The 12,188-nt window shown below is 53.8% G+C and overlaps 4 protein-coding genes across 4 annotated transcripts; 2 read left to right on the top strand and 2 right to left on the bottom strand.

Moving 5' to 3' along the window:
* Positions 1–490: 490 nt before the first annotated feature.
* Positions 491–1,496, top strand: APUU_60876A (alpha/beta fold hydrolase; the record flags this gene model as incomplete). Its single annotated transcript, XM_041694164.1, has 3 exons — positions 491–853; positions 903–1,253; positions 1,323–1,496. The coding sequence occupies 3 exons, from the start codon at positions 491–493 to the stop codon at positions 1,494–1,496; spliced, it is 888 nt and encodes a 295-aa protein (XP_041560022.1).
* A 653-nt stretch (positions 1,497–2,149) lies between these two features.
* APUU_60875S (uncharacterized protein) lies at positions 2,150–7,084 on the bottom strand (the record flags this gene model as incomplete). The annotated part of the gene is made up of 3 exons (XM_041694163.1): positions 2,150–6,298; positions 6,344–6,658; positions 6,707–7,084. The coding sequence occupies 3 exons, from the start codon at positions 7,082–7,084 to the stop codon at positions 2,150–2,152; spliced, it is 4,842 nt and encodes a 1,613-aa protein (XP_041560021.1).
* A 503-nt stretch (positions 7,085–7,587) lies between these two features.
* Positions 7,588–9,273, bottom strand: APUU_60874S (uncharacterized protein; the record flags this gene model as incomplete). Its single annotated transcript, XM_041694162.1, has 3 exons — positions 7,588–9,084; positions 9,133–9,145; positions 9,206–9,273. The coding sequence occupies 3 exons, from the start codon at positions 9,271–9,273 to the stop codon at positions 7,588–7,590; spliced, it is 1,578 nt and encodes a 525-aa protein (XP_041560020.1).
* A 740-nt stretch (positions 9,274–10,013) lies between these two features.
* APUU_60873A (glycosyltransferase) lies at positions 10,014–11,828 on the top strand (the record flags this gene model as incomplete). Its single annotated transcript, XM_041694161.1, has 4 exons — positions 10,014–10,228; positions 10,275–10,435; positions 10,483–10,650; positions 10,705–11,828. The coding sequence occupies 4 exons, from the start codon at positions 10,014–10,016 to the stop codon at positions 11,826–11,828; spliced, it is 1,668 nt and encodes a 555-aa protein (XP_041560019.1).
* Between the last annotated feature and the right edge of the window lie 360 nt (positions 11,829–12,188).

Genomic DNA, 12,188 nt, shown 5'->3' with positions numbered 1-12,188 from the left:
GTCGCACTTTCGATGTAGCTACTATATAAACATCATTGGTAAGGCAGGCACGATGGACCGAATCCCAGTCATTCCTTCCTCCCTGGAGCAACACCAGTACATTGTGGGCAATAGACCGAGCGCTGGGTAGTTTTCCGAACGAGTTGAACAATAGTGTTGATATTACCATCAAGTAGCGTGCTGTAGACTAGAAGTAAAGAGTCGGGTTCACTACGATAAATATATAACCGAATCATCCGTGCAAAGAGACAACAGACCAACCCAACAGAACCACAACAGGTGACACCATGTACCGCATAGTTGGAAAAGCCGTTATGGTCAAACCCGGCCCAGTCAATAGACATTACTGCTTTAAGACGAATCGCCACACGGAAACAACGGAAACGAACCCCGCATGTCAACCCTGGTAGAGATATCATGATGATATTTCTAACGTCCACCTTGACTACACTTTAACAAATATCTCTATTGATACCTACGAGTCTTCATAATGCCTAACACTGAGACCATCCGCGTTCCTCACCTCGGAGGCATTGATGTTGCGTATCAGATGCCGCGGTCGTACGACAGTACTAAACCGACAGTAGTGCTTGTTAATTCATTCACCACCTGTTCCGAGCTGTTCCGGCCGCAGTATAATGACAAGAGGTTAACAGATAGCATGAACCTGTTGTCAATCGAGCCCCTTGGGCATGGCCAGACGCGGACATCACGCGAAAGCTGGACTTACTGGGACAGTGCTGAGATGAACCTCCAAGTCCTAGACGCGCTTGAGATTGATAAGGCATTTATACTAGGGACGAGTCAGGGCGGGTGGATTGCTGCGATGATGGCCCTGCTGCGGCCAGATAAGGTATCTAACACTTTAACTGTATTCTACGATTCCTCGCTAATATGATTAGATCCTGGGCATAATCCTGCTTGGAACCTCACTGGATTCCGAGTCTGATAGATCTCGCCAGCTAGGATGCTGGGATGGTCCGGGTGTCCTTGGCCCCTTTTTGAAGCAGTGGGAATCTGAGCAGCAAACTGCAGACTTCCGACTCCCCGATGCCTTCTGCGATATGCTTATCAAAGCCAGTTTCGATAACCACATGGCTGCAGAGCATGATTTCTGGAGTGCCGTGATTAAGATGAATTACCAGGGCAACGAGGGCCGTCGCCGGATTCGCATGGTTACAGCTAATCTAACACAACGGGACAGCCTGCATTCAAGACTATCAGATGTCCGGTGCCCAGTACTGTGGTTACAGGTATGCCAGCCAGCACTGGCAGTGACAGACTGGCAGTGACAAACTGGGTAGAGCTAACGTAGTGTATAGGGAAGCGCAGACGGAATTTATACTATTGCGAATGCAGCCGAGGAGATTGCACTATTCACTCGGTCGCCAGATGCTCGCCTGGTGGCCGTGGACGGCGGTACTCACTTCCTCAACAGTACTCATCCTAGAACTGTAGACAACGATCTGTTGGACTTTGTAAATAAGTTTAAGTAATGACACTGCTGAGGCTGAAGCAGATGCTAATGAAGGTCGGACTCAATCAGCATTAGCATGGAAGTCCCTCGCGCATAAAAATACAATTAGTTGGTTGGAGAATATAAGGTGGCCCGTTATCAACTAATGCGTTCAAGTCATGAAGTCATGATTTCCACACCCGGGACGGCACTGATATCATGCCACATATCTGTTCATAATTATCATTTCTACCGCTGAAGTATTAGTAAAGCCGTTGTTAGCAGACTATCTGCTTTCCTAGTCCTGGCTAACCAGAGTTGCTTGGTTCAGGGTACAAGTGGAAGCCTATTTGGCCATAAACACCAGGCCCTTTGACAGCCTAGTCCATAGAGTATGGTATATAAATAATAAATAAGAATATCCTGATTGTAGGTGGCCATATTACGGCCTAACCGCTGGAAGATTTATTCAATATCGGGCATTTGCATAAAACATGGGCCGCCCATTTAGGGCCCTGCCAGTTCAAAGCACATTCTCTAAAAGGGACAGGTATATTCCGAGGGGTAACGGTATTGCATATACTTCAGGCTTGGAGGGAGAGGAGTAGATGGTGTTCTATAAACACTGCTACAAAATATCCATTATAAGCCCATACATGTAATAATTGAAGAACATCCTAAGCGTTTCCCAATCTAATACTCCTCATAACCATAGCCTTCGTCCTCATAACCACCGTAGTCCCCGTAGTCAGCCTGTTCTTCATACTGGTACTCAGGCTGGTACTCCTGTTGATATTCAGGCTGGTACTCCTGTTGATATTCAACCTGATACTCGGGTTCATATGTTGGCTGGTATTCCGGCTCGTAATCTGCCTGATACTGCTCTTGATACTCTGGCTGGTATTCGGGCTCGTAGTAGACCTGATATTCTGGTTCAGGTTCATACTCAACTTCAGGCTCCTGGTATTCGACCTGGTACTCGGGTTGATATTGTTGATAGTCCGTCTGGTATTCACCCTGATATTCTTCGCCTTCGCCTTCGTCATCATCATCGTCATCACTGTCCTCTTCGTCGCCGTTATTCTCGTTATAATCATATTCGTGGTTGACATACTCCGTCTCCTGCTCTTCGCTTTCACCCCCGTCGTAGTCTCCAGTCTGTTGCTCTTCCTCACTTTCGTGATCTTCTTCTTCATCACCCTCACCCTCATCATGGTCATATTGAATCTGGTATTCGTAGTCCGAGTGTTCTCCCTCTTGATGTTCATCCTCGCTCTGGTAAGTCTGACCTTCTTCCTCTTCTTCGCTGCCATCTCCATCCTGACCATTGTACTCGCCCTGATATTCGTAGTCCCAATCTTCTCCCTGTTTCTGATTATCATCGCTGTCGTAACTTTGCCCGCCCGCTTCTTCTTCTTCTTCCTCCTCTTCATCATCGTCATCCCCATTCTCATTAGTGCCATATTCACCTTGACATTCGTCAGGGTATCCTTCCTCCTGATTTTCATTCTCTCCCTCGTAGGTGTAGTTTGCATCCTCATCCTCTCCTTGATCGCCCGTGTCGTCACCGTCTCCCCATCCGTCCTCGTACTGATAATCGTCTGCGTCGCCACCTTCATATTCATCCCCAGAGTCTGTCTGACCAGTCACATCGACCTGGATTTCGTCCTTCGGGTCATCTTGGCGATCGGCAGTCTCCTGTGCATCGTAGTTGTCGTTGTCATACTCATCGTAAGTTCCGTCTTGGCCGTCAGGATATTGGGCGTCATCATTTTCACCATGTTCATAGCCGTCACCGTCGACATCTTGGTCATACCCGTCGTAGTGTCCATCATCCCCGCCATAGTGTCTATCACCATCCTCAACATGTTGATACTCATGGTCTGGATCATAGCCACGCTCATAGACACCCCCATCGTCATCCTCATCATACCCACCGGTATAACCACCTTCATCTTCATCACTCCCCCCCTCATTCTCAGACGACGAACCCGAGACCGGCGTAGATACAGAGCTACCCCCACTCGTAGAGCCCGTCTCCGTCTCGATTTCAGCCACTCTCTCCCACTGACTTGGATCTTCAGGGTCAATATCCCCACCACCACCAGCAACCTCATTAGATGGCGGAATATCTCGAGGAATATCCTCACCAGCCACAGAACCAGACACCGAACTGTTACTCTCTGATCCCGATTGCAAGGGTTCTTCGTTCTCCTTGGGGTCCTTGGGTTCCTTGCTTTCGCCTTCATTCTCCTCCTGCAGCGCACCCACAATCGCACCCGTGGCTAAACCGCCGATAGCAGCGCCGACTGCGACACCGGCTGCTATTTTGATTGTAGAGCTTGAGCCTGAGGATTCGTTCTCTTTGGGCTTCTCATCTGCGTTTCCGGGTACAGGTTGTATGGGTCCTTGGATCTGTGTTTGTACCTGCGTTTGTAACTGTGCTTGTGTCTGAGTCTGAGTCTGAACCTGTGCCTGTGCCTGTGCCTGTGCCTGAGCCTGAGCCTGTAATTGCATATAATCAGGCGGACCCTGTCCCTGTGACTGCAGAATTAGGGGTGGAATCGGGTGGTCTGAAAAATAAAGCGAATTAAGGCCCCGGTCCTTTTGATATCCATCCCCCGGTCCCATGCTGGTATGGGGCTGGTGGAATCCTCGTGAGCCCGTGTGTTTCCAGCCCATATCCTTACCCTTACCGGCGTCATTCGCATGCGGGGATGGATGGTACACTGGACTTTCCCTCGTGGGAGGAGGGAGTGGTGGTTTTGGCTGTGGCTGCGACTGCTTGCTTCCGGTAGGTCCGGGGTAGGGTGTATATTGGCCGGTACCTGGGCCGGGTTTAGGCATTCCGCGGCCGATGGGCGCTGCTGGTGGTGGTGGTGGTGGCGGCGGCGGTAGACCTCTGGTAGGCCCCGATGATGGACCCGTTGATGAGCCGAATAACTTTTTGAGGATTCCCGGTGGTTTTGGAGGCGGTTTTGGGCCTGTTTGGAGTCCGCGAGTAGTGGAAGGGGCGGGAACTGGGGCGCTTGGAGGCATGGGGCGCGGTGGTGGCGCCTTGGCCAGTGGTATTGATGGTTCTGGCCTTGGAGGTTCTGGCCTTGATGGTGCTGCACCTCTAGGGCCAGGGTTTGGCGGCGGTCCTGGTGGTGGTCCGCGCGATATAGGTGTAGGACCTGGGGGTTGTGCACTTGGAGGACTAGATATCGAGGACCGCATCGGAGGTCTTGGCTTTGGTGGGGGATGTGGCTGAATAGTTGACGAGGATGGGGGAAGGCTCCTGGTCGTCGTAGGACCTGGAGGACGAGTGGCACCTAGAGAACTGGGCATTGGAGGTTGATTCTGGATGTTCGACGGTGGACCTCTAGGTGCAGTGGCTGCTGGGATTGGAGGGCGTCCGTATGGCATAGGCTTTGGAGGCATAATTGGTCCGCTTGAGCTATTTGGCATTGGAGGTGGTCCATTTATGCTGCGAGCTGTTGAGGCTGAGACTGCAATGTTCACGGCAGCTGGTGCACCGCTTGTTGGCTGGGTGGGTAGGTTCCTGCTTGTGGTGGACGCAGGAGGTACTGGTTTAACGGAGATACCGGTATTCTGTATTGATGTTTGAAACGGCTGGAAAGTAGCAAATCTGTCTCCCGGGGGTTCGGACACTGTAGGAAGGTCGCGCATCGATGCTGGCCCCGGTGGATGAGCCGGTTGAACTGGCCTGGGAATAGTCGGCAGAACAGCGCTCGAAAGGCCCCTGCTGGTGGTAGGTCCTGTATGAGTGGTGCCCTGGAAACGCTGGCCGGGTAGTCCTCTATCCAGTGGAAGGCCTTTGTTTGCATCGTGCCCTGAAGTAAGAATACCCGGTACTGCAGTTCCAGAAACAGAGCGCGTGGGAAGTGTTGAGCTTGAGATTGACGGCGGTTCTCGCATGGGTAAAGTGGGCGGAGTTTGCATAGGTTGCGGGCTATGGATAGGCCCAAATGGCGCACCACGCAGTTGACCCTGTTGCAGAGGCATCTGCATGGAAAGTGGCCTGAACGGCTTGTACGTTTGAGTACTTCCGATAGACCGTTGCCCTGTCGGGTTGACAGGGACTGTCTCTGCTACAAAAGGCCTATACGGAATAAACCCCTGACTTGATCCTTGTTTCTCAGGACCTGTTGCTGTAGCCACTGTCGACGTTGACAGCTGACGAGAAGTAGATTGAAAGTGTGATTGACCCTGGGCGGCTGTCTGGGTGTATACACTCGCTGGCCGGGGCTTAAGTATGTCGGGAATAGTGTTTGGCTGCGGAACAGCGTCATGTCCAATTCCCGATAGGGACAGGTGTCTAGTGGGTGCCTGGATGGAGAGGCTTGAAGGGAGGGATGGTCGTTGGGGGTTGACAACGGGGTGTGTGATATCCGACGAGCTCAGCCGAGCTGCAGCAGAAGCAGCAGTCCCTGTAACGATAGAAGTTGAAAGTGATCTTGGGTGATTTGGACGACTGTCAGGGACTGCTGCCTCTGGCTGTGATATATCGACGGGGGCAAACGTGTGCTGCTGTACCAGAACTTCAGGGAGCTGCGGTAGTTCAGCTGGTGAATGGACACTAGCAGAGACGTTTACTAAAGAAGTAGAAGGGGATATGTTACTAGACAACCCCTTCTGCTGTTGAAGCGTGGTATGGAGTGTTTGTCCTGGTACAGGCGTAATGAGCTCTTTCACGACCTTCTTGATAGCGGATATGATAGCCCTATAGTTCTCGTCCTCTCTGTCAGAAAAGCGCGAAGTGAATAAGTGGTTACACCCACGCATCCTATGCACCTTTTCTGCCTTGAGGGCAAGGGTTGCGCAGAACTCGGTCACAGTCTAGTAAATTTAGAACCAGTGCAGCGAACAGGACGTGAAACTTACGCAGGATTGTTGCGGAGGAGTCAGAATGTCCTCGTAGCACGTAAGGATCTTGAGTTTAAGGCTGATCGCGTGTTTCCTGAATTCCGCTCGGACTTTCTGGAAGGACTGCGCATTTCGCTCGATGGATGTCAATATGTTGATATCGACAATCTTTGAAGAATTAGGCCCGTAGAGACTGTCCTTTGCTGAGTTCACCAGAAGGGTTTTCCAGGGAATCTCTGGCGGCGAGCGCTGCGGTGTACTCAGGAAGACGACCTTTTTGAGGCAGACCTTGATATCAGAGAATGCCTCATGGGCAAGGGCGTAGTTAACTACCTGCAGGCATGTTAACCGTATTCGACGAAAAAGATAGACACGACATACAGCTTCAACAACAAGCCCACCAAATCCATGCCCAACAAGGACGAGCGGTCTCGTAGAGGGAACATCCCTACGGCTCATCGCCAACGCACTCAGCATGCTTCTAGCCACCGACTCAACATGCGTCGGAAATCGAGAAAACAAGGCTTCGGCATCGTAGAGAAAAGCCAGAACCCTGGCACATGGAATATCGCCAGGGAGGAGATCACGCAGCCACCGAGTCCCATCTGGCGTTGTCCAGCTGGTACCACCGCCAGCCGCATCGAGACCGTAGACCGCGACGACATCAACCGCCTTCGCCTCGGTATATTTAGTCGAGTCGCGAGGGTCTGTCAAGCAGAGCAGCCGCGTTCCCACTTGATCTTGTTCAGCGGTGGCCATGCTGGAGTACTGTTAGTGAATGGTGAAGATGCGACAATGAACACCGGACATGCTGTGGAGGGACGACCTATTTGAGGCGCGCACTGCAGCCTCGTCAATCTGTATTTAGAGTAGGACAGCCTTGCCTTCCAGTCGGGCTGTGTTGTACTACACAATGCACGAGGCTACGGCTAGGAGCAGCAGGGTGACCCAGCAGTGCCCTAATCGGGATAGCTGGACTGATGTTCCAATCATCTGCAGCGTGGGTGATATTTATAACACTGCACAGCCTGGGCAGTTTGGCAGGCTACTGATTGGGAATGGAGGCTTGCAGTAGTCTCGTTTAACAATGTTTAATGAATGTTCTTATTGGAAGGATAGCTGCTGCGTCCCAGTCTGGCGTAGTTCAGCCTTTCGCGCGGATCCTGCAGCAGTCAGAAATCTGTCTATATACACAACTATATACAAGAATACAAAAGAGAATATAAACGATAGAGAATACATATAATACACAATATACAATCCTACAGCTTGCTCGTCCTCCGCTGCACAAACGGAAACCTGCCCAAGCCCTCTGGATTCTTCCACTGGTTCTCGCCAGCAATGCCGATAAACCAGACCCCCCCAGCAGCCTGGCCCATACAAACCCACATATCCCTCTGCGTGTTCGCCGTCAACATATGCGCATTGAACCCACAAACAACCACCTTCTCACTTCCGCCATCCAGCCTCGCAGGCGTGAAATCAATATCATTGAACTTAATCAGCCTCCAATCCGTCAGCGCCGACAGGTTGTGATTCGGGGGCAGAAACAGCGCCAGCTTCCCCGACGGCTTCGTCCACAGCGCATTATGCAGCGTGAAGGCCATAAACCGCCGCGTGTTCTCGGGCGACGAGCCCTCGCGGATCCCGTCTTTGATATGCAGCGCCAGTTCACCTAGCGGCATGGCCAGGAGCTTGCCCACCCGCAGCGGCGGGAGACTGGTCGCCATGGCGGCGCCGTACCAGTCGTTCTTGGGGAAGTCGCCGCCTTTATGCTGTGGCTTGAGACCGGTTGGTGGACGGGCGCGGGTGTTGACGACGGTGACAGGGGTTGTCCATTCGTTTGGACCGAGATGGGTGTGGTTGTTCTTGAGCAGCCAGGCGTGCAGCACGTTGGACTTGGTGACGGCGAGAGGCTGTTTGGATTCGATGCCCTTCTTCTTGCGCTTTGCTTCGAGCTCGACGAGATCGCGCTCGGCCTGTGCGACCAGCCCGTTTATCTCGGCGTCTGAGATGAAGAGGTATTTCTGCGATATGGTCTTCTCGGGCCGTGTGATTTTGGTGTCCCACAGGAAGCGCGACAGGAAGCGGGCCTTGTCGAGCATTCCATAGACGCGCCAGCCTGGTGGTAAAGGAGGGTTATTCGAGTGCACCTCCTTGCCCGCGAGCTCTCCGCCGGGTCCGTATGCCTTGAAGGGGTCTTCGCCTAGCTGTTCAAAGGGTGGTGGTGGTGTTCCATACAGGGTGGATTGCCAGCCTGCGTACAGGGACTTGAGGGTGGCCAGGTCGCCCAGAATGTGGCTGACGGAGATGGTGACAAGAGTGGCATCGCAGAAGCGCGTCACTTGGATTGTGATGATCGGGCGACCGGTGTCGATGATCTCGTCGAGGTCCTTGACGCCGTTGAACGCCGTGCAGCGCTTCTCCTCGTCCGAGTCCGCGACGTCGGTGACAAAAGTCGGGTATGAATGGCTGGGGGCGCTGGGCCCGACACCGAAGCCCGCGCAGTGGTCGGTGATGGACCGATGCGACTCATCCAGGCAGTAGAAGTCCTTGTGGTGGTCTGGGGCTGTGCGCTGGTTCTCCAGGTACTTTTCCATGCCCTGGGGGGTCAGGACGTGGTAGACGAGGCCTGACGGTGCGCCCCGTGAGCGGCGGACGCGGGCCTGCATGATGGGCCTGACGGCGAGGGTTTTGTACCATGATTCCTTGAGTTTGTCGAAGCACAGGGGAGCGTCGAAGATGACGCCGACTCGGGCCTGGATATGTTAGCAAGACGGGGAATGCGCAGACTATGGAATACGCACGATAATGTTGGCACTTTGCAGGTCAGCGGATTCGTACGTCGGATTCGATATTCAGCGGGAGGATATAACTCACTTGGACTGCGTCGCGTCCAGCAGGGTGAGGGGGACGACTGTATAGTCGTCAGGGGCGAGGTCGAACATGGTGCACTATATTGAGCAGTAACAGAACAGTGAGACAGCAGGAAACAGACCGACAACGAAGGAGTAATTGGGTAATATTGTCGCCACCGGGATTGCTGCAAGGGAGAGAATGCCGCGGGGACTGCATGGACTCCTGACGATCGAGCGTTCGGGCAATCAATTAACGAATTCGCATTGAGCAAACCCTGATGTGCTGATCGGCGGATTATCCCAATTTCCTCTTTGGGAAGTCCAGGCGGGTCCCCCCTCTTCCATAGGGCCGACTCCTTCCCAGACGCCCCCTCGGCCGTCTTACAGGAGGAGAGCTGCTCGCTTGACTCGAAAGGAGCGCCCAAGCCAGCCAGCCTGCGTCATGAAGGCCGATCGCGCGGCTGGCAGACTGGCAGGTCGGCCAGCAGCAGGCGAGGCATCGCCGCATCGGAGCCGCCGCAGCAAATGGTGAAAGGAGACGGTGGATAGCAGACGGGCCCTGCTGCTGATCCGCTGGGCCTTTCGTCATGCTGGAGCAAGCTACACGAGATAGGAATGTTTCAAACTTTGGGCCTCTCAGCTGAACCAGCACTGGGTCCTTAAAGCAGTCCAGCGCCGGAAGGGATCACGCAGCCTGTCAACCATGCTGTCTGCCCATCGTTTCCAAATTGCCACTCGCCGTTGACTCGACTCGTTGGCATTTGCATTGTTGGCATCTGCAGTGTTGGCCTCAAGTCGCCCGGCCCCTATCGGTCTCCCTGCCCTGCCCAATGCATATCGCATTCCTGAGCAACCCTGCCTCGGGCCAGGTCAACGTCCTGTTTGCCACGGCGCAGCAGCTGGTGGACCAGGGCCATCTGGTGACATTCCTGTCTGCGGCCTCATGCAGCAGCAAGATCGATCGCTTCCGCAGTGCCCAGCAGCCCTGCCACCAGCATCTGATCCGCTTCATCAGCGTGGGCTCCGGCAATGCGGTGCGAGACTTGTACGTGACCTCCATAAGCCTACTGGCGTCAATACTGACCCTGCAGCACCGCGATCATCCAGACTCGCATGCACCTCGCACGCAGGGCGCCTGGCGACCCGGTCAGCCTGCAGACCTGCAATGAGTCTTCTCTCGGCCCAGCGGACGACCACGCTGCCACGGCCCTGAGCGTGCGAGAGCACCTCGACCAGGTCGATCCGGACATGAGTATGCTCCCAAACCCAATATCAAGTGCTACTCGGCTAACTGTTTAGTCTGCGTCGATGCGCTGACCACGGCGCTCCTCACCGGCGTGCGCCTCACCAAGCGCAAGTTTATACTGACCGTGCCCTGCTCGCCTGGTCTGACTGCGCTTCCTGGTGCATTCCAGCCCAGTCTGATGGCTACAAACCGGCGGGGGTCATGGGGGACCTTCTTCGAGAGTGCGTCTACCATAGCTACTAATACAACTACCAGTACAGCGCTAATCTATACAGATATGTACCTCAGCATGCACGACTTCATCGACAGCCGACGCCACCCCGACCGTCGCGCAAAGCACAGGCTTATCAAACGTCTCGGGCTCAAGTCCTACGGGGTCTCCAGCGACTCTTCCATCCTCTCTCCCCACTGGGAAGACGACAACTGCGTCGCCAGCATCCACTTCAACACCCAGGGCCTCCTCGACTGTCCCAACCAGTCGCCCAAGACCATCTTCGTCGGCGCAGGCGTCGCAGCAGAGCCCTCGCCCTCGCCCTTGACTCCCCCGCCTACAACCCCGTCCACGCCGTCTCTCACCCCCGCCGGTTCATTCCCCGAGCTCGTCTGGATGGACGAAGCAGCCGTGCTCGGCCAGGACGTGGTCTACATCAACATGGGATCGATGTTCATCTGGGAACCCGCCGAGTTCCGCGCATGCATCGAGGGCTTCAAGGCTGCTCATAAGAAACTAAACGGGCGCGTCCGGTTCCTGTTCAAGATCAACTCGCTCCCTCGCACGCCGAGCTCAACCTCAACATCAGAAAAAGAACCAGCAGTAGAGGACCTAGAACTCCCCCCCTTCGTCCGCCTCACGCACTGGATCTCAAACCAAACCGCCGTCTACACACACCCCGCCCTAAAAGCCTTCATCCACCACGGCGGCGGCAACTCCTTCAACGAAGCCGTGCACTTCGCCGTTCCCCAGCTGGTACTAAGCCAGTGGCTCGACACACACGAGTACGCAACCTACGCACACAAATTCGGCCTCGGCCTGCGCAGCGAACACCCGCCCTGGGTGGAGGCGGGGGATATCGAAGCTAAGATCCTGGAACTGCTCGGCGCGCGCTGGGCGGAGTTCAAGGCGAATTGCCGCTGGTGGGCGTATCGGAGTGAGCTGGGTGGTGGGCCTGAAGCGGCGGCGAGGATTGTTCTCTTCCATGCGCAAACGCAACAGTTTTGTGCTGCACAGGTTGGATCGCAGGGGCGGAATCAGCAGTCTAAGCCTGGGTCTGGGTCCGAGTCGAAGTCTACTGAGACGGAGACCGAGACAGACGAGTTGACGCCCCCGTTGTCCCCTGTGCAGGTCTCGGCTGGTTTCGAGAAGGATGCGGAGGGGGTCAAGGAGATTGCTATTTCGTGATTCCTTACTTATCTTATCTTTCCTTATGTTATTTCCTTTGTTGGGTCGTTGGTACTATAGATCCGGACATAGAGGCCCACTGTATATAGAGCAAAAGGACGAACTGATAATGTGATTAATCCAGTACTCATTATGATTTGATTTTTTTTCTCACTTCACTTGATTTATTTAATTAGATTCCCCTATCTGCTGCGATCGTCCTGCCAAATTTAATCGGCCGATTTCGTATCTTCCACGCGAAACAATAGCCGAACTCTAATATTTTGGCTAGAACCCCTGGGAAGTTGGAATCGATGTATCGATGGCAAATCCAGGGATCTGCATTTAGACTACCAAGACTACGACGACTAAGAGTAAGGA

This window comes from Aspergillus puulaauensis, chromosome 6 (genome assembly GCF_016861865.1).
Source record: "Aspergillus puulaauensis MK2 DNA, chromosome 6, nearly complete sequence".
NCBI lineage: Eukaryota > Fungi > Ascomycota > Eurotiomycetes > Eurotiales > Aspergillaceae > Aspergillus > Aspergillus puulaauensis.
Note: the sequence above shows the minus strand (reverse complement) of the source record. Positions and strands in the feature narration are given on the sequence as shown.